This window comes from Mustelus asterias, unplaced genomic scaffold (genome assembly GCF_964213995.1).
Source record: "Mustelus asterias unplaced genomic scaffold, sMusAst1.hap1.1 HAP1_SCAFFOLD_2068, whole genome shotgun sequence".
In the NCBI taxonomy this organism is placed as follows: domain Eukaryota; kingdom Metazoa; phylum Chordata; class Chondrichthyes; order Carcharhiniformes; family Triakidae; genus Mustelus; species Mustelus asterias.
In genome coordinates, this window is record NW_027592013.1 from 33357 (window position 1) to 52971 (window position 19615).

The window sequence follows — 19615 nt, forward strand, 5'->3', positions numbered from 1 at the left end:
AGGCTGGGTGGCAAAAACAGCCCTGGGGTGGGGGAAACGGAGACGGGAGGTTATGCCGATCGGATAGACTGGCCGGGTGAGAGGGGGAGGGGGGAATCATTTCCCCAGGAACAGGGAGGTGGGGGAGAGGGGGGAGGGGAGGGGGTCAGCGGGTGGCCTGACTGCAAGGTCTTTACCCCTCAGAAAGGGGTGGAGAAGGTAGGGGGTCCGATGGGGTCGACGCACAGAATATGTTCCCGCGAGTGAGTGTGTGCGAGAGCGCGAGTGTGAATGGTGTGAACGAATGTGCGCGCAGAGGGAAGAGGCCGGAACTGGAGCGGGGGTTGGGGGGTCACCAGTAGGAGATAGTCACTGATAGATTTTTATTTAGTTTGGGGGGGGGGGGGGGGGGCAATCGAGGGGGGGGAGGGGGCAATGCGGGAAAGTGGGGTTGAGGATTAGTGAATCAGCTGCGATCTCTTCGAATGGTGGAGCAGACTCGACGGGCCGAATGGCCTGTTTCTGCCTTTCAGACTGGAGGAGGGAGCTGGGTAAAGACACGGGGAGAGGGGAGTAGAAGGATACGCCCACACCTCCCCTCCCCATGTAGCATGGATCCCCCCCTCCGCCAGTGCTGCAGGGACCCACAACTGCCCCCAAAGCTGCAGGTACCCCCCCCCCTCCCCCCGCTGCAGGAACCCCCCTCCCCGCAGGAACCCCCCTCTCCCCTCGCCGCAGGAACCCCCCTCTCCCCTCCCCGCAGGAACCCCCCTCTCCCCTCGCCGCAGGAACCCCCCTCTCCCCTCGCCGCAGGAACCCCCCTCTCCCCTCGCCGCAGGAACCCCCCTCTCCCCTCGCCGCAGGAACCCCCCTCTCCCCTCGCCGCAGGAACCCCCCTCTCCCCTCGCCGCAGGAACCCCCCTCTCCCCTCGCCGCAGGAACCCCCCTCTCCCCTCGCCGCAGGAACCCCCCTCTCCCCTCGCCGCAGGAACCCGCCTCCCCGCAGGAACCCCCCCTCTCCCCTCGCTGCAGGGACCCCCCTCTCCCCCTCCCCGCAGGAACCCCCCTCTCCCCTCGCCGCAGGAACCCCCCTCTCCCCTCGCTGCAGGAACCCCCCTCCCCGCAGGAACCCCCCCTCTCCCCTCGCTGCAGGGACCCCCCTCTCCCCCTCCCCGCAGAGACCCCCCTCTCCCCTCGCTGCAGGAACCCCCCTCTCCCCCTCGCTGCAGGAACCCCCCTCTCCCCCTCCCCGCAGGGACCCCCCTCCCCGCAGGGACCACCCTCCCCGCAGGGACCACCCTCCCCGCAGGGACCCCCCTCTCCCCTCGCTGCAGGAACCCCCCTCTCCCCTCGCCGCAGGAACCCCCCTCCCCGCAGGAACCCCCCTCTCCCCTCGCCGCAGGAACCCCCCTCTCCCCTCGCCGCAGGAACCCCCCTCTCCCCTCGCCGCAGGAACCCCCCTCTCCCCTCGCCGCAGGAACCCCCCTCCCCGCAGGAACCCCCCTCTCCCCTCGCCGCAGGAACCCCCCTCTCCCCTCGCCGCAGGAACCCCCCTCTCCCCTCGCCGCAGGAACCCCCCTCTCCCCTCCCCGCAGGGACCCCCCTCTCCCCTCGCTGCAGGAACCCCCCTCTCCCCTCGCTGCAGGAACCCCCCTCTCCCCTCGCTGCAGGAACCCCCCTCTCCCCCTCGCCGCAGGAACCCCCCTCTCCCCTCCCCGCAGGGACCCCCCTCTCCCCTCCCCGCAGGGACCCCCCTCGCTGCAGGGACCCCCCTCTCCCCTCCCCGCAGGGACCCCCCTCTCCCCTCGCCGCAGGGACCCCCCTCCCCACAGGGACCCCCCTCTCCCCTCCCCGCAGGGACCCCCCTCTCCCCTCGCTGCAGGAACCCCCCTCTCCCCCTTGCTGCAGGAACCCCCCTCTCCCCCTCGCTGCAGGGACCCCCCTCCCCGCAGGGACCCCCCTCTCCCCTCCCCGCAGGGACCCCCCTCTCCCCTCGCTGCAGGAACCCCCCTCTCCCCTCGCTGCAGGAACCCCCCTCCCCGCAGGGACCCCCCTCTCCCCCTCGCTGCAGGAACCCCCCTCTCCCCCTCGCTGCAGGGACCCCCCTCTCCCCCTCGCTGCAGGGACCCCCCTCCCCGCAGGGACCCCCCTCCCCGCAGGGACCCCCCTCGCTGCAGGAACCCCCCCTCTCCCCCTCGCTGCAGGGACCCCCCTCTCCCCCTCGCTGCAGGGACCCCCCTCCCCGCAGGGACCCCCCTCCCCGCAGGGACCCCCCTCTCCCCTCGCTGCAGGAACCCCCCTCTCCCCTCCCCGCAGGGACCCCCCTGTCCCCTCGCTGCAGGGACCCCCCTCTCCCCCTCGCTGCAGGGACCCCCCTCTCCCCTCCCCGCAGGGACCCCCCTCTCCCCCTCGCTGCAGGAACCCCCCTCTCCCCCTCGCTGCAGGGACCCCCCCTCCCCCCTCGCTGCAGGAACCCCCCCCTCCCCTCGCTGCAGGAACCCCCCCCTCCCCGTGCCCGTCCCCCCCGGGGCAGCAGATACTCACGGCGGCGCGATGCCCATGGCGTGCAGGTTGGCGAGTCCCACCAGGTTGGTACTCTGAAGCAGACCGGGCTTCAGCGAGAGCTGGGTCTGGATCCGGGCCTGCAGCTCCGCTGCCTTCTTGGCCTTCTCAATGGCATCGTTCATGAAGGAGGCGGCCTGCGAGGGCTGGATGGTCTGGCCCATCGGAGGCAGGTCAGCAGCGGGGGCCAGGGGCGAGACTCGCTGGATGGGGGGGGAGAGAGACACAAATCCCAGTCAAACACAAGACATCTAAAGGCCGCAGGATGGAGGACGCGCATCGTTATAGTGCCTCTCACAACCACCGCCCACTCCCCCCCCCCAATTCCATCTCCCCCCACCCCCTGCAGCAGCACATGTCCAGGCAATGCTCCAACACAGAATCTGCATCAGCCAATGCGCACAGAGAGATCCCACAAGCGGCAATGCCGTCACAATCGGATCATTTTGCTTCACGGGACCTGGGCATCGCTGGCCGGGCCCAGCATTTGCTGTCCGTCCCTCGATAAGCTGGTGGACAAGCCGCCTCCCTGAACACTCCCACGTGCTGCAGGTACACCCACATTGCTGTTAGGGAGTTCAGAGAATCCATACAGTGCAGAATGAGGCCATTCAGCCCATCCAGTCTGCACCCGACTCAGCTTTTTATCTTGCACAGGCCCCAAACCCATAACCCCATGTATAAGGGACAATTTAGCATGGCCAATCCACCTAACCCGCACATCTTTGGACACTAAGGGGCAATTTAGCACGGCCAATCCACCTAACCCGCACATCTTTGGACACTAAGGGGCAATTTAGCCTGGCCAATCCCCCTAACCTGCACATCTTTGGACACTAAGGGGCAATTTAGCATGGCCAATCCACCTAACCCGCACATCTTTGGACACTAAGGGGCAATTTAGCATGGCCAATCCACCTTACCTACACATCTTTGGACACTAAGGGGCAATTTAGCATGGCCAATCCACCTAACCTGCACATCTTTGGACACTAAGGGGCAATTTAGCATGGCCAATCCACCTAACCTGCACATCTTTGGACACTAAGGGGTAATTTAGCATGGCCAATCCACCTAACCCGCACATCTTTCGACACTAAGGGGCAATTTAGCATGGCCAATCCACCTAACCTGCACATCTTTGGACACTAAGGGGCAATTTAGCATGGCCAATCCACCTAACCCGCACATCTTTGGACACTAAGGGGCAATTTAGCATGGCCAATCCCCCTAACCTGCACATCTTTGGACACTAAGGGGCAATTTAGCATGGCTAATCCACCGAACATGCACATCTTTTGGACTGTGGGAGGAAACCGGAGCACCCGGAGGAAACCCCAAGCAGACACAGGGAGAACGTGCAAACTCCACACAGACAGTGACCTGAGCCGGGAATCGAACCCAGGTCCCTGGCGCTGTGAGGCAGCAGTGCTAACCACTGTGCTGTTGGGATTCGGACCGAGCCACAGTGACACCTTTGCGCCGCTGAGGCTGGCTGAGGAACAACGCTGTGCCGTCCCAACACCCCTTCGATTCGGGCCTCTATCCCTTCCCTCCAAACCTTTATGAACCAAGGTGCTGCCTCACATAACCCTACCCTCAGGTTAGGGAGAAACAGGGAATTACAGGGAATTTCCTCTCAGGGCTACAGAAGGATATCACATCCCGAGCAGAGGGCCCCCCCCCCCCCCCCCCCCCCCGGAGCTAGCAACCACCCTCCTCAGCCACCACCGACACTGCCCCCTCTGCAACTGGTCTCTCAGCCAAGCCCGGCCAGACCCGGTGTGACGTTTCACCTTTACCTGGAAGGAAGGTGTGATCAGACTGAGCTGCCTTTTCCGCTCCTCGATCTGCTTCGTGGCTGCTTCCATCATCTGCTTAATCTGTGGGAGAAAGTGAGAAAACAAGACAGGGTTAGATACAGAGTAAAGCTCCCTCGACACTGTCCCCATCAAACACACCCAGGACAGGTACAGCACAGGGTTAGATACAGAGTAAAGCTCCCTCTACACTGTCCCCCATCAAACACTCCCAGGACAGGTACAGCACGGGGTTAGATACAGAGTAAAGCTCCCTCTACACTGTCCCCATCAAACACTCCCAGGACAGGTACAGCATGGGGTTAGATACAGAGTAAAGCTCCCTCTACACTGTCCCCCATCAAACACTCCCAGGACAGGTACAGCACGGGGTTAGATACAGAGTAAAGCTCCCTCTACACTGTCCCCCATCAAACACTCCCAGGACAGAGACAGCACGGGGTTAGATACAGAGTAAAGCTCCCTCTACACTGTCCCCCATCAAACACTCTCAGGACAGATACAGAACGGGGTTAGATACAGAGTATAGCTCCCTCGACACTGTCCCCCATCAAACACTCTCAGGACAGATACAGCACGGGGTTAGATACAGAGTAAAGCTCCCTCTACACTGTCCCCCATCAAACACTCCCAGGACAGGTACAGCACGGGGTTAGATACAGAGTAAAGCTCCCTCTACACTGTCCCCATCAAACACTCCCAGGACAGGTACAGCACGGGGTTAGATACAGAGTAAAGCTCCCTCTACACTGTCCCCATCAAACACTCCCAGGACAGGTACAGCACGGGGTTAGATACAGAGTAAAGCTCCCTCTACACTGTCCCCATCAAACACTCCCAGGACAGGTACAGAACGGGGTTAGATACAGAGTAAAGCTCCCTCTACACTGTCCCCATCAAACACTCCCAGGACAGGTACAGCACGGGGTTAGATACAGAGTAAAGCTCCCTCTACACTGTCCCCATCAAACACTCCCAGGACAGGTACAGCACGGGGTTAGATACAGAGTAAAGCTCCCTCTACACTGTCCCCATCAAACACTCCCAGGACAGGTACAGCACGGGGTTAGATACAGAGTAAAGCTCCCTCTACACTGTCCCCATCAAACACTCCCAGGACAGGTACAGCACGGGGTTAGATACAGAGTAAAGCTCCCTCTACACTGTCCCCATCAAACACTCCCAGGACAGGTACAGCACGGGGTTAGATACAGAGTAAAGCTCCCTCTACACTGTCCCCATCAAACACTCCCAGGACAGGTACAGCACGGGGTTAGATACAGAGTAAAGCTCCTTCTACACTGTCCCCATCAAACACTCCCAGGACAGGTACAGCACGGGGTTAGATACAGAGTAAAGCTCCCTCTACACTGTCCCCATCAAACACTCCCAGGACAGGTACAGCACGGGGTTAGATACAGAGTAAAGCTCCCTCTACACTGTCCCCATCAAACACTCCCAGGACAGGTACAGCACGGGGTTAGATACAGAGTAAAGCTCCCTCTACACTGTCCCCCATCAAACACTCCCAGGACAGGTACAGCACGGGGTTAGATACAGAGTAAAGCTCCCTCTACACTGTCCCCATCAAACACTCCCAGGACAGGTACAGCACGGGGTTAGATACAGAGTAAAGCTCCCTCTACACTGTCCCCCATCAAACACTCCCAGGACAGGTACAGCACGGGGTTAGATACAGAGTAAAGCTCCCTCTACACTGTCCCCCATCAAACACTCCCAGGACAGGTACAGCACGGGGTTAGATACAGAGTAAAGCTCCCTCTACACTGTCCCCATCAAACACTCCCAGGACAGGTACAGCACGGGGTTAGATACAGAGTAAAGCTCCCTCTACACTGTCCCCCATCAAACACTCCCAGGACAGGTACAGCACGGGGTTAGATACAGAGTAAAGCTCCCTCTACACTGTCCCCCATCAAACACTCCCAGGACAGGTACAGCACGGGGTTAGATACAGAGTAAAGCTCCCTCTACATTGTCCCCATCAAACACTCCCAGGACAGGTACAGCACGGGGTTAGATACAGAGTAAAGCTCCCTCTACACTGTCCCCCATCACACACTCCCAGGACAGGTACAGCACGGGGTTAGATACAGAGTAAAGCTCCCTCTACACTGTCCCCCATCAAACACTCCCAGGACAGGTACAGCACGGGGTTAGATACAGAGTAAAGCTCCCTCTACACTGACCCCCATCAAACACTCTCAGGACAGGTACAGCACGGGGTTAGATACAGAGTAAAGCTCCCTCTACACTGTCCCCCATCAAACACTCCCAGGACAGGTACAGCACGGGGTTAGATACAGAGTAAAGCTCCCTCTACACTGTCCCCATCACACACTCCCAGGACAGGGACAGCACGGGGTTAGATACAGAGTAAAGCTCCCTCTACACTGTCCCCATCAAACCACTGTTTATTGTAAATAGACTCTGTAGTCTGTTTGCTGTTTCAATAGACTCTGTAGACTGTTTGCTGTTTAAATAGACTCTGTAGACCGTTTGCTGTTTAAATAGACTCTGTAGACTGTTTGCTGTTTAAATAGACTGTAGACCGTTTGCTGTTTAGATAGACCCTGTCAACTGTTTGCTTTTTAAATAGACTCTGTAGACTGTTTGCTGTTTAAATAGACTCTGTAGACTGCTGTTTAAATAGACTCTGTCGACTGCTGTTTAAATAGACTCTGTAGACTGTTTGCTGTTTAAATAGACCCTGTCGACTGTTTGCTGTTTAAATAGGCTCTTTCGGCTGTTTGCTGTTTAAATAGACCCTGTCGACTGTTTGCTGTTTAAATAGACTCTTTCGGCTGTTTGCTGTTTAAATAGACTCTGTCGACTGTTTGCTGTTTAAATAGACCCTGTCGACTGTTTGCTGTTTAAATAGACTCTGTCGACTGTTTGCTGTTTGAATAGGCTCTGTTGGCTGTTTAAATAGACTCTGTCGACTGTTTGCTGTTTAAATAGACCCGGTCGACTGTTTGCTGTTTAAATAGACTCTTTCGGCTGTTTGCTGTTTAAATAGACTCTGTCAACTGTTTGCTGTTTAAATAGACCCTGTCGACTGTTTGCTGTTTAAATAGGCTCTGTCGGCTGTTTCAATAGACTCTGTCGACTGTTTGCTGTTTAAATAGACTATGTAGACGGTTTGCTGTTTAAATAGACTCTGTTGGCTGTTTGCTGTTTAAATAGACTCTGTCGGCTGTTTGCTGTTTAAATAGACTCTGTCGACTGTTTGCTGTTTAAATAGACCCTGTCGGCTGTTTGCTGTTTAAATAGACTCTGTAGACGGTTTGCTGTTTAAATAGACTCTGTCGGCTGTTTGCTGTTTAAATAGACTCTGTCGACTGTTTGCTGTTTAAATAGACCCTGTCGGCTGTTTGCTGTTTAAATAGACTCTGTAGCCTGTTTGCATAGACTCTGTAGAGTGCTGTTTAAATAGACTCTGTAGACTTTGCTGTTTAAATAGACTCTGTGGACTGTTTGCTGTTTCAATAGACTCTGTAGACTGTTTGCTGTTTCAATAGACTCTGTCGACTGTTTGCTGTTTAAATAGACTCTGTCGACTGTTTGCTGTTTAAATAGACTCTGTCGACTGTTTGCTGTTTAAATAGACTCTGTAGACCGTTTGCTGTTTAAATAGACTCTGTAGACTGCTGTTTAAAGAGACTCTGTCGACTGTTTGCTGTTTAAATAGACTCTGTCGGCTGTTTGCTGTTTAAATAGACCCTGTCGGCTGTTTGCTGTTTAAATAGACACTGTAGACTGCTGTTTAAATAGACTCTGTAGACTGTTTGCTTTTTGAATAGACTCTGTAGACTGCTGTTTAAATAGACTCTGTAGTCTTTGCGCCGTTTCAATAGACTCTGTAGACTGTTTGCTGTTTCAATAGACTCTGTCGACTGTTTGCTGTTTAAATAGACCCTGTCGGCTGTTTGCTGTTTAAATAGACCCTGTAGACTGTTTGCTGTTTAAATAGACCCTGTAGACTGCTGTTTAAATAGACTCTGTAGACTGTTTGCTTTTTGAATAGACTCTGTAGACTGCTGTTTAAATAGACTCTGTAGTCTTTGCTGTTTAAATAGACTCTGTGGACTGTTTGCCGTTTCAATAGACTCTGTAGACTGTTTGCTGTTTCAATAGACTCTGTCGACTGTTTGCTGTTTAAATAGACTCTGTCGACTGTTTGCTGTTTAAATAGACTCTGTAGACCGTTTGCTGTTTCAATAGACTCTATAGACCGTTTGCTGTTTAAATAGACCCTGTCGACTGTTTGCTGTTTAAATAGACTCTGTAGACCGTTTGTTGTTTAAATAGACCCTGTCGACTGTTTGCTGTTTAAATAGACTCTGTAGACTGTTTGCTGTTTCAATAGACTCTGTCGACTGTTTGCTGTTTAAATAGACTCTGTCGACTGTTTGCTGTTTAAATAGGCTCTGTCGACTGTTTGCTGTTTAAATAGACTCTGTAGACTGTTTGCTGTTTGAATAGACTCTGTAGACTGCTGTTTAAATAGACTCTGTAGACTTTGCTGTTTCAATAGACTCTGTCAACTGTTTGCTGTTTAAATAGACTCTGTCGGCTGTTTGCTGTTTAAATAGACTCTGTAGACTGCTGTTTAAATAGACTCAGTCGACTGTTTGCTGTTTAAATAGACTCTGTCGGCTGTTTGCTGTTTAAATAGACCCTGTCGGCTGTTTGCTGTTTAAATAGACACTATAGACTGCTGTTTAAATAGACTCTGTAGACTGTTTGCTTTTTGAATAGACTCTGTAGACTGCTGTTTAAATAGACTCTGTAGTCTTTGCTGTTTAAATAGACTCTGTGGACTGTTTGCCGTTTCAATAGACTCTGTAGACTGTTTGCTGTTTCAATAGACTCTGTCGACTGTTTGCTGTTTAAATAGACTCTGTCGACTGTTTGCTGCTTGAATAGACTCTGTCGACTGTTTGCTGTTTAAATAGACTCTGTAGACTGTTTGCTGTTTGAATAGACTCTGTAGACTGCTGTTTAAATAGACTCTGTAGACTTTGCTGTTTCAATAGACTCTGTCAACTGTTTGCTGTTTAAATAGACTCTGTCGGCTGTTTGCTGTTTAAATAGACTCTGTAGACCGTTTGCTGTTTCAATAGGCTCTGTCGACTGTTTGCTGTTTAAATAGACTCTGTAGTCTTTGCTGTTTAAATAGACTCTGTGGACTGTTTGCCGTTTCAATAGACTCTGTAGACTGTTTGCTGTTTCAATAGACTCTGTCGACTGTTTGCTGTTTAAATAGACTCTGTAGACCGTTTGCTGTTTCAATAGGCTCTGTCGACTGTTTGCTGTTTAAATAGACTCTGTAGACTGTTTGCTGTTTGAATAGACTCTGTAGACTGCTGTTTAAATAGACTCTGTAGACTTTGCTGTTTCAATAGACTCTGTCAACTGTTTGCTGTTTAAATAGACTCTGTCGGCTGTTTGCTGTTTAAATAGACTCTGTAGACTGCTGTTTAAATAGACTCAGTCGACTGTTTGCTGTTTAAATAGACTCTGTCGGCTGTTTGCTGTTTAAATAGACCCTGTCGGCTGTTTGCTGTTTAAATAGACACTATAGACTGCTGTTTAAATAGACTCTGTAGACTGTTTGCTTTTTGAATAGACTCTGTAGACTGCTGTTTAAATAGACTCTGTAGACTGTTTGCTTTTTGAATAGACTCTGTAGACTGCTGTTTAAATAGACTCTGTAGTCTTTGCTGTTTAAATAGACTCTGTGGACTGTTTGCCGTTTCAATAGACTCTGTAGACTGTTTGCTGTTTCAATAGACTCTGTCGACCGTTTGCTGTTTCAATAGACTCTGTCGACTGTTTGCTGTTTAAATAGACTCTGTCGACTGTTTGCTGTTTAAATAGACTCTATAGACCGTTTGCTGTTTAAATATACCCTGTCGACTGTTTGCTGTTTAAATAGACTCTGTAGACCGTTTGTTGTTTAAATAGACCCTGTCGACTGTTTGCTGTTTAAATAGACTCTGTAGACTGTTTGCTGTTTCAATAGACTCTGTCGACTGTTTGCTGTTTAAATAGACTTTGTCGACTGTTTGCTGTTTAAATAGACTCTGTAGACCGTTTGCTGTTTCAATAGACTCTGTCGACTGTTTGCTGTTTCAATAGACTCTGTCGACTGTTTGCTGTTTAAATAGACTCTGTCGACTGTTTGCTGTTTAAATAGACTCTATAGACCGTTTGCTGTTTAAATAGACCCTGTAGACTGTTTGCTGTTTAAATAGACTCTGTCGGCTGTTTGCTGTTTAAATAGACTCTGTCGACTGTTTGCTGTTTAAATAGACTCTGTAGACTGTTTGCTGTTTAAATAGACTCTGTCGGCTGTTTGCTGTTTAAATAGACTCTGTCGACTGTTTGCTGTTTAAATAGACTCTGTCGACTGTTTGCTGTTTAAATAGACTCTGTAGAGTGTTTGCCGCAGTGTGCTGTTTAAATAGACTCTGTTTGCTGCAAGGTATATCACTTTCTATGGTCCAGCTGTAGGTCGTGCCCCAGCTACGCAGTTGTTTGAGAGGTGCACACGGACTGACCTGAATCTTGGTCAGCATCCCGGGACTCTCGGTGGGTGGCCCAGGGATGATTTCATTCTCCTCCACCTCCTCAAACCTCGGGATTCGTTTCCTCTTGGAGGACAATTCCCGAGTGACTTCGGAATCCTCGCCAAAGACTTCCTGTCGGCAACAAGGAAACAGATGAGGGACACGTCCAGATAACCGAGACCCGCAGGCGGAACAAACATCCTGCATTTATATAGCACCTTTAACATCTCAGAACGCCTCACAGGAGCTTAAACCAGGCAGGAGCTGATCGCGGGACATGAGTAAAGGGGGTATTAGGTCAGTAAAAGTCTGGTCAAAGAGCTCAGTTTTGAAAAGGGCCTTAAATGAGGAAGGGGTTGGAAAGAGAGGCGGAGAGGTTTAGGGAGGGAATCCCAGAGCTTAGGCACCCCCCCCCCCCCCCCTCCCAAAGGCAGCTGAAGGCACGGCCGCCAATGGCGGAGTGATGGGGCTCGGGGGAAGCTCAAGAGGCCGGAACTGGAGGAGCGCAGAGATCTCGGAGGGTTGTAGGGGCTGGAGGAGGTTACAGAGATAGGGAGGGGGCGTAGGGGGTTACAGAGATAGGGAGGGGGTGTAGGGGCTGGAGGGGGTTACAGAGATAGGGAGGGGGTGTAGGGGCTGGAGGAGGTTACAGAGATAGGGAGGGGGCGTAGGGGCTGGAGGAGGTCACAGAGATAGGGAGGGGGTGTAGGGGCTGGAGGAGGTTACAGAGATAGGGAGGGGGTGTAGGGGCTGGAGGGGGTTACAGAGATAGGGAGGGGGTGTAGGGGGCTGGAGGAGGTTACAGAGATAGGGAGGGGGTGTAGGAGGCAGGAGGAGGTTACAGAGATCGGGAGAGGGCGTTGGTGCGAGGGGAGGTTACAGAGATCGGGACGGGGTGTAGGGGCTAGAGGAGGTTACAGAGATAGGGAGGGGATGTAGGAGGCTGGAGGAGGTTACAGAGATAGGGAGGGGCTGGAGGGGGTTACAGAGATAGGGAGGGGGTGTAGGGGCTAGAGGAGGTTACAGATACACGGAGGGGATGTAGGAGGTTACAGAGATAGGGAGGGGGTGTAGGGGCTGGAGGAGGTTACAGAGATAGGGAGGGGGTGTCTGGCTGGAGGAGGTTACAGAGAAAGGGAGGGGGTGTAGGGGCTGGAGGAGGTTACAGAGATAGGGAGGGGGTGTAGGGGGTTACAGAGATAGGGAGGGGGTGTAGGGGCTGGAGGAGGTTACAGAGATAGGGAGGGGGTGTCTGGCTGGAGGAGGTTACAGAAATAGGGAGGGGGTGTAGGAGGTTACAGAGATAGGGAGGGGGTGTAGCGGGTTACAGAGATAGGGAGGGGGTGTAGGGGCTGGAGGAGGTTACAGAGATAGGGAGGGGGTGTCTGGCTGGAGGAGGTTACAGAGATAGGGAGGGGGTGTAGGGGGCTGGAGGAGGTTACAGAGATAGGGAGGGGGTGTAGGGGGTTACAGAGATAGGGAGGGGGTGTAGGGGCTGGAGGAGGTTACAGAGATAGGGAGGGGGTGTATGGCTGGAGGAGGTTACAGAGATAGGGAGGGGGTGTAGGGGCTGGAGGAGGTTACATAGATCGGGAGGGGGCGTCGGGGCTAGGGGAGGTTACAGAGATAGGGAGGGGGGTGTAGGGGCTGGAGGAGGGTGTAGGGGCTGGAGGAGGTTACAGAGATAGGGAGGGGGTGTCGGGGCTGGAGGGGGTTACAGAGATAGGGAGGGGGGTGTAGGGGTTGGAGGAGGTTACAGAGATAGGAAGGAGGTGTGGGGGGGGGTTGGAGGAGGTTACAGAGATAGGGAGGGGGGGTGTAGGGGCTGGAGGTTACGGAGATAGGGAGGGGGTGGGGAAGAATTTGAAAACAAGGTTGAGAATTTTCAGGTTGATGGACTCGGGAAGAAGTCATTTATTCTTTTGGGAGGGGGATACCCTTTGTATCCAAACCAGGAAAATTCCCTCTCTGGTCTAAAACATGAACGGCGCCTTGTGAATGATATCAGTTTGGATGGAGCAAAAAAGGAGACAGTGCCTCCACTGGGAGAAGGGTGAGGAACAAGAGGGGGTGACACAGATTGAAGGAGCCAGACAGGGAGATGGGGAGAACTTTTATTTAAACCTACCGAGTTAACCCAGAAACTAATAGGAGGCCATTCGGCCCTTCGAGCCTACTCCGCCATTCATTTTGATCACGGCTGATCATATTCAATATCCTGATCTCCCCCCTTTCCCCCCATATCCCTCCAGCCCCAAGAGCGATATCTAATTTCTTCCTGAAATCACAATGTTTTGGCCTCAACTACTTTCTGTGGGAGTGAATTCCACACATTCACCACCCTCTGGGTGAAGAAATTTCTCCTCACCTCACTCCTAAAAGTCCTTATCCTCAAACCATGACCCCTAGTTCTGGACTCCCCCCACCATCGGGAACATTCTTTCTGAATCCACCCTGTCTAAACCTGTTAGAATTTTATAAGTTTCTATGAGATCCCCTCTCACTCTTCTAAACTCCAGTGAATATAAACCTAACCGACTTAGTCTCTCCTCATATGACAGACCTGCCATCCCAGGAATCAGCCTGGTAAACCTTCGCTGTGCTCCCTCTATAACAAGGACATCCTTCCTCAGTTGAGACCAAAACAGCACACAATACTCCAGGTGTGGCCTCACCAACGCCCTATACAGTTGCAGTGATTGTGATAGAGGTTTACAGCATGGAAACAGGCCCTTCGGCCCAACTTGTCCATGCTGCCCTTTTTTTTTAAAAACCCCTAAGCTAATCCCAATTGCCCGCGTTTGGCCCATATCCCTCTATACCCATCTTGCTGTCTAAATGCTTTTTAAAAGACAAAATTGTACCCGCCTCTACTACTACCTCTGGCAGCTTGTTCCAGACACTCACCCGCTCTGTGTGAAAACATTGCCCCTCTGGACCCTTTTGTATCTCTCCCCTCTCACCTTAAACCTATGCCCTCTAGTTTTAGACTCCCCTACCTTTGGGAAAAGATATTGACTATCTAGCTGATCTGTGCCCCTCATTATTTTATAGACCTCTTTAAGATCACCCCTCAGCCTCCTACGCTCCAGGGAAAGAAGTCCCAGTCTATCCAGCTTCTCCTTATAACTCAAACCATCAAGTCCCGGTAGCATCCTAGTAAATCTCTTCTGCACTCTTTCTAGTTTAATAATATCCTTTCTATAATAGGGTGACCAGAACTGTACACAGTATCCCAAGTGTGGCCTTACCAATGTCTTGTACAACTTCAACAAGACGTCCCAACTCCTGTATTCAATGTTCTGACCAATGAAACCAAGCATGCCGAATGCCTTCTTCACCACTCTGTCCACCTGTGACTCCACTTTCAAGGAGCTATGAACATGTACCCCCAGATCTCTTTGTTCTGTAACCATCTGGAAACAGATTCAATGGGAACATTCCCAATGCCGGGGGGAGGGGGAGAAGAGATGGAGAAATACTAGAAGGGGAAAGGTGCAGGGGTACAGGGAGCGGATGGGTAGAGGGGACTTCCAGAGGAGGTCCACAAGAACGATCCCTGGAATGAAGAGCTTGTCGTATGAGGAACGGGTTGAGGACTCTGGGTCTGTACTGGTTGGAGTTTAGAAGGATGAGGGGGGATCTTATTGAAACTTACAGGATACTGCGAGGCCTGGATAGAGTGGACGTGGAGAGGATGTTTCCACTAGTGGGAAAAACTAGAACCAGAGGTCACAACCTCAGGCTAAAGGGACGATCCTTTAAAACAGAGATGAGGAGGAATTTCTTCAGCCAGAGAGTGGTGAATCTGTGGAACTCTTTGCCGCAGAAGGCTGTGGAGGCCGGGTCATTGAGTGTCTTTAAGACAGAGATAGATAGGTTCTTGATTAATAAGAGGATCAGGGGTTATGGGGAAAAGGCAGGAGAATGGGGATGAGAAAAATATCAGCCATGATTGAATGGCGGGGCAGACTCGATGGGCCGAGTGGCCTAATTCTGCTCCTATGTCTTATGGTCCAGCTGGACAGATCTTTCAAAGGGCCAACACAAGCACAGCAGAGCGAATGGCCTCTCCTCTGCTGTTGGATTCAGCCCCAGTGAGGGATTCACAAGCCGGCGGATCCACAGCTTTGATCAGAAAACAACACCAGCACAGCCCTGGCACCACAATCAGCGGCACAACCCAGCCTGGTCGCTGGCACAGCGAGCGGGCAATGCTAACACGTCGGTTATCACCGGCCGGACAGCGGATTCCCGACCTTCAGCTCTCTCTTCCGGTGTTTCTCGCTGCTGGACTTGGAATGCCGGGTGTTGCGACCTTCCTCCACCGCCTCAAACAACTTGTCCACAAACCGCACGGTCGAGTCATCCAGGAATGGCTTCAGGTGCTCTGCACGGGACAGCGGGAGAGAGAGAGATGGAGAAAGACATTAGGTGTGCACAATCTCCCTTTCCATTCATTCCCCCCTCCCCCACATCACGTTGTGGCTCCCTGTACCTACCCAGTTTCACCGTTGAGTGAGTGAGGGTGTTCTCCCTGGCGGATTCTTCTCACTGCTGCCCCGCAGACATCAACACCACTGGGAAATCCCAGACCCGGGCCATCCCGACAGAAGGCGCAGTGAGTGTACGGTCCACGCTGGGAGCTTTCCTGCCCTGCTATCTGCCTGTGCGAGGGACATGACTGAATCAGCCTCCCGCCCACTCTCAGACTGAGACTGACTGTGGAGATTACCCAACAACTCAATCACGTCAAACCCAGGCCATGAGAAGATGGGCGCTCGAAGATGGGTGCTATGGGGTCGATAGCGCAGTAACAGGACATTCGGTCCAACAGACCCATGCTAGCATTCTGCTCCACACATGCCTCCTTCCACCCACAAGAGATCATAGAATCCCTACAGTGCAGAAGGAGGCCATTTGGCCCATTGAGCCTGCACTGACAACAATCCCACCCAGGTCCTATCCCAGTAACCCCACCTATTTACCCCGCTAATCCCCCTGACACGAAGGGACAATTTAGCATGGTCAATCCACCCAACCTGCACATCTTTTGACACTAAGGGGCAATTTAGCACGGCCAATCCACCTAACCCGCACATCTTTGGACACTAAGGGGCAATTTAGCATGGCCAATCCACCTAACCTGCACATCTTTGGACACTAAGGGACAATTTAGTACGGCCAATCCACCTAACCCGCACCTCTTTGGACACTAAGGGGCAATTTAGCATGGCCAACCCACCTAACCCACACATCTTTGGACACTAAGGGGCAATTTAGCATGGCCAATCCATCTAACCTACACATCTTTGGACACTAAGGGGCAATTTAGCATGGCCAGTCCACCTAACCTGCACATCTTTGGACACTAAGGGGCAATTTAACATGGCCAGTCCACCTAACCTGCACATCTTTGGACACTAAGGGGCAATTTAGCATGGCCAACCCACCTAACCCACACATCTTTGGACACTAAGGGGCAATTTAGCATGGCCAATCCATCTAACCTACACATCTTTAGACACTAAGGGGCAATTTAGCATGGCCAATCCACCTAACCTACACATCTTTGGACTGTGGGAGGAAACCGGAGCACATGGAGGAAACCCATGCAGACATGGGGAGAATGTGCAGACTCGCACAGACAGTGACCCAAGGCCGGAATCGAACCCAGGTCCTAGCGCTGAGGCAGCACTGCTAACCATTGTGCCACCCTAAGATAAAGTTTCCCAATCCATTATGCAAACCAGCCTCCCATCCATCGACTCTGTCTACGCTTCCCACTGCCACAGCAAAGCAGCCAGCATAATCAAGGACCCCACGCACCCCGGACATTCTCTCTTCCACCTTCTTCCGTCGGGAAAAAGATACAAAAGTCTGAGGTCACGCACCGACCGACTCAAGAACAGCTTCTTCCCTGCTGCTGTCAGAATTTTGAATGGACCTCCCTCGCATTAAGTTGATCTTTCTCTATACCCTAGCTATGACTGTAACACTACATTCTGCACCCTCTCCTTTCTAAGGGACTTATCTAAGTGAGTGGGCGAGGGTCTGGCAGATGGAGCACAATGTTCGTAAATGTGAGGTCATCCATTTTGGTAGGAATAACAGCAAAATGGACTATTATTTAAATGGTAAAAAATTGCAGCATGCTGCTGTGCAGAGGGACCTGGGTGTCCTTGTGCAGGAATCTCAAGGAGTTGGTTTGCAGGTGCAGCAGGTAATTAAGGCGGCAAATGGAATTTTGTCCTTCATTGCTAGAGGGATGGAGTTTAAAAACAGCGAGGTTATGTTGCAGCTGTATAAGGTGCTGGTGTGGCCACACCTGGAGTACTGTGTACAGTTTTGGTCTCCTTACTTGAGAAAGGATATACTGGCACTGGAGGGGGTGCAGAGGAGATTCACTAGATTGATTCCGGAGTTGAGGGGGTTGGCTTATGAGGAGAGACTGAGTAGACTGGGGCTATACTCATTGGAATTCAGAAGAATGAGGGGAGATCTTATAGAAACATATAAGATTATGAAGGGAATAGATCAGGTAGAAGCAGGGAAGTTGTTTCCACTGGCGGGTGAAACTAGAACTAGGGGGCATGGCCTCAAAATAAGGGGGAGCAGATTTAGGACTGAGTTGAGAAGGAACCTCTTCACCCAAAGGGTTGTGAATCTGTGGAATTCCCTGCCCAGTTGAGGCTCCCTCATTGAATGTTTTTAAGGCAAGGATAGATAGATTTTTGAACAGTAAAGGAATTAAGGGGAGCGGGCGGGTAAGTGGAGCTGAGTCCATGAAAAGATCAGCCATGATCTTATTGAATGGCGGGGCAGGCTCGAGGGGGCCAGATGGCCTACTCCTGCTCCTAGTTCTTATGTTCTTTCCTTCTCTATGAACGGTATGCTTTGTCTGTATAGCGCACAAGAAACAATACTTTTCACTGTATCCCAATACATGCGACAATAATAAATCAAATCTATATACTCTATGAACGGTATGCTTTGTCTGTATAGCGCGCAAGAAACGATACTTTTCACTGTATGTGAACACATGTGACGATAATAAATCAAACCAAAGGTTTATGAGTGAGACTCGGGGAATGAGAGACTTCAGTTGAGTGAATGGATTGAGAAGCTGGGACGGTTCTCTCTGGAGTAGATGGAGTGGGTTTGGGGAAGGCCGCCAATGAATGTCTCACCCGAAAGCAGTGCTGCATTGAGACTCCGATTTTGTACCTAACCCTGGAGAGGGGCTTGAACTCAGAACCTTCTGGCTGGCAAGCAAGTGTTCTACCCAGTACACCACAGCTGGCAAAGCCGACTGCACCCTGGAGATCCCCACGCAGTCTCCCATCCAAAAACTAACCAGGGTCAAGTCCACTTTGAACAAAGAACAATACAGCACAGGAACAGGCCCTTCGGCCCTCCAAGCCCGTGCCGCTCCCTGGTCCAAACTAGACCATTCTTTTGTATCCCTCCATTCCCACTCCGTTCATATGGCTGTCTAGATAAGTCTTAAACGTTCCCAGTGTGTCCGCCTCCACCACCTTGCCCGGCAGCGCATTCCAGGCCCCCACCACCCTCTGTGTAAAATATGTCCGTCTGATATCTGTGTTAAACCTCCCCCCCCCTCACCTTGAACCTATGACCCCTCGTGAATGTCACCACCGACCTGGGAAAAAGCTTCCCACCGTTCTCCCTATCTATACCCTTCATAATTTTATACACCTCTATTAAGTCTCCCCTCATCCTCCGTCTTTGCTTCCGAGATCAGGACATTTTCAGGCTGGTGTGGCCTTTACCCAGTCCTGATTTATACTCCTTCAAATTGGATAAATGATCAATGAAATAAACAGATTTAAAAGTTTTAAGGTTTACAGTGGGGTGGCACGGTGGCACAGTGGTTATCACTGCTGCCTCACAGCGCCAGGGACCCGGGTTCCATTCCCAATTTGGGTCACTGTCTGTGCGGAGTCTGCGCATTCTCTCCCCATGTCAGCGTGGGTTTCCTTCCACAGTCCAAGAGATATGTCGGTTAGGTGGATTGGCCATGCTAAATTGCCCCTTCGTGTCCAAAGATGTGTAGGTTAGGGGGATTGGCCAGGCTAAATTGCCCCTTAGTGTCCAAAGATGTGCAGGTTAGGTGGATTGGCCATGCTAAATTGCCCCTTAGTGTCAGGGGGTTAGTAGAGTAAATACGTGGGGCTATGGGGATGGGGCTATGGGGATTGGGCCTGGGTGGGATTGTTGTTAGAATGGCCTCCTTCTGCACTGTAGGGATTCTATGATTGCCGGCTTGGGTCACTGTCTGTGTGAAATGTTGTCCAATTCTCACAGCTGTAGGACTTGTTTGCCTGCTGTGTATCATTCAGGAAAGCAGTCAATTTTCAGCTCACCCAGCATGCCTTCTGAGTTAGCAGTCGACATCTTAAGCTTAGCAGAGTTAGTTACACAGGCAGAAACATCTGAAAATGAAGTCTTTGCATAGACTGAAGCGAACAGGGCTAAGCATACACAGGATCTCTCGGTCTCAGTCTAGGGCGGCACAGTGGGTTAGCGCTGCTGCCTCACAGCGCCAGGGACCCGGGTTCGATTCCCAGCTGTGTGCGGAGTTTGCGCGTTCTCCCCCCCCCCCCCCGTGTCTGTGCGTGGGTTTCCTCCGGGTGC

The 19615-nt window shown here is 52.1% G+C and overlaps 1 protein-coding gene across 2 annotated transcripts in view; it reads right to left on the bottom strand.

Annotated features, from left to right (window-relative positions):
* The window catches only part of prpf3 (PRP3 pre-mRNA processing factor 3 homolog (yeast)), a 51048-nt gene that overhangs the window by 22183 nt on the left and 9250 nt on the right, over nt 1-19615 (bottom strand). For both annotated transcript variants that reach the window (XM_078207133.1, XM_078207130.1), the window contains exons 3-6: nt 15217-15347; nt 10949-11089; nt 4344-4424; nt 2524-2744 (exon numbers count right to left, since the gene is read on the bottom strand). In XM_078207133.1, coding sequence (XP_078063259.1) covers nt 2524-2744; nt 4344-4424; nt 10949-11089; nt 15217-15347 — 574 coding nt within the window. The remainder of the gene's footprint in view (nt 1-2523; nt 2745-4343; nt 4425-10948; nt 11090-15216; nt 15348-19615) is intronic.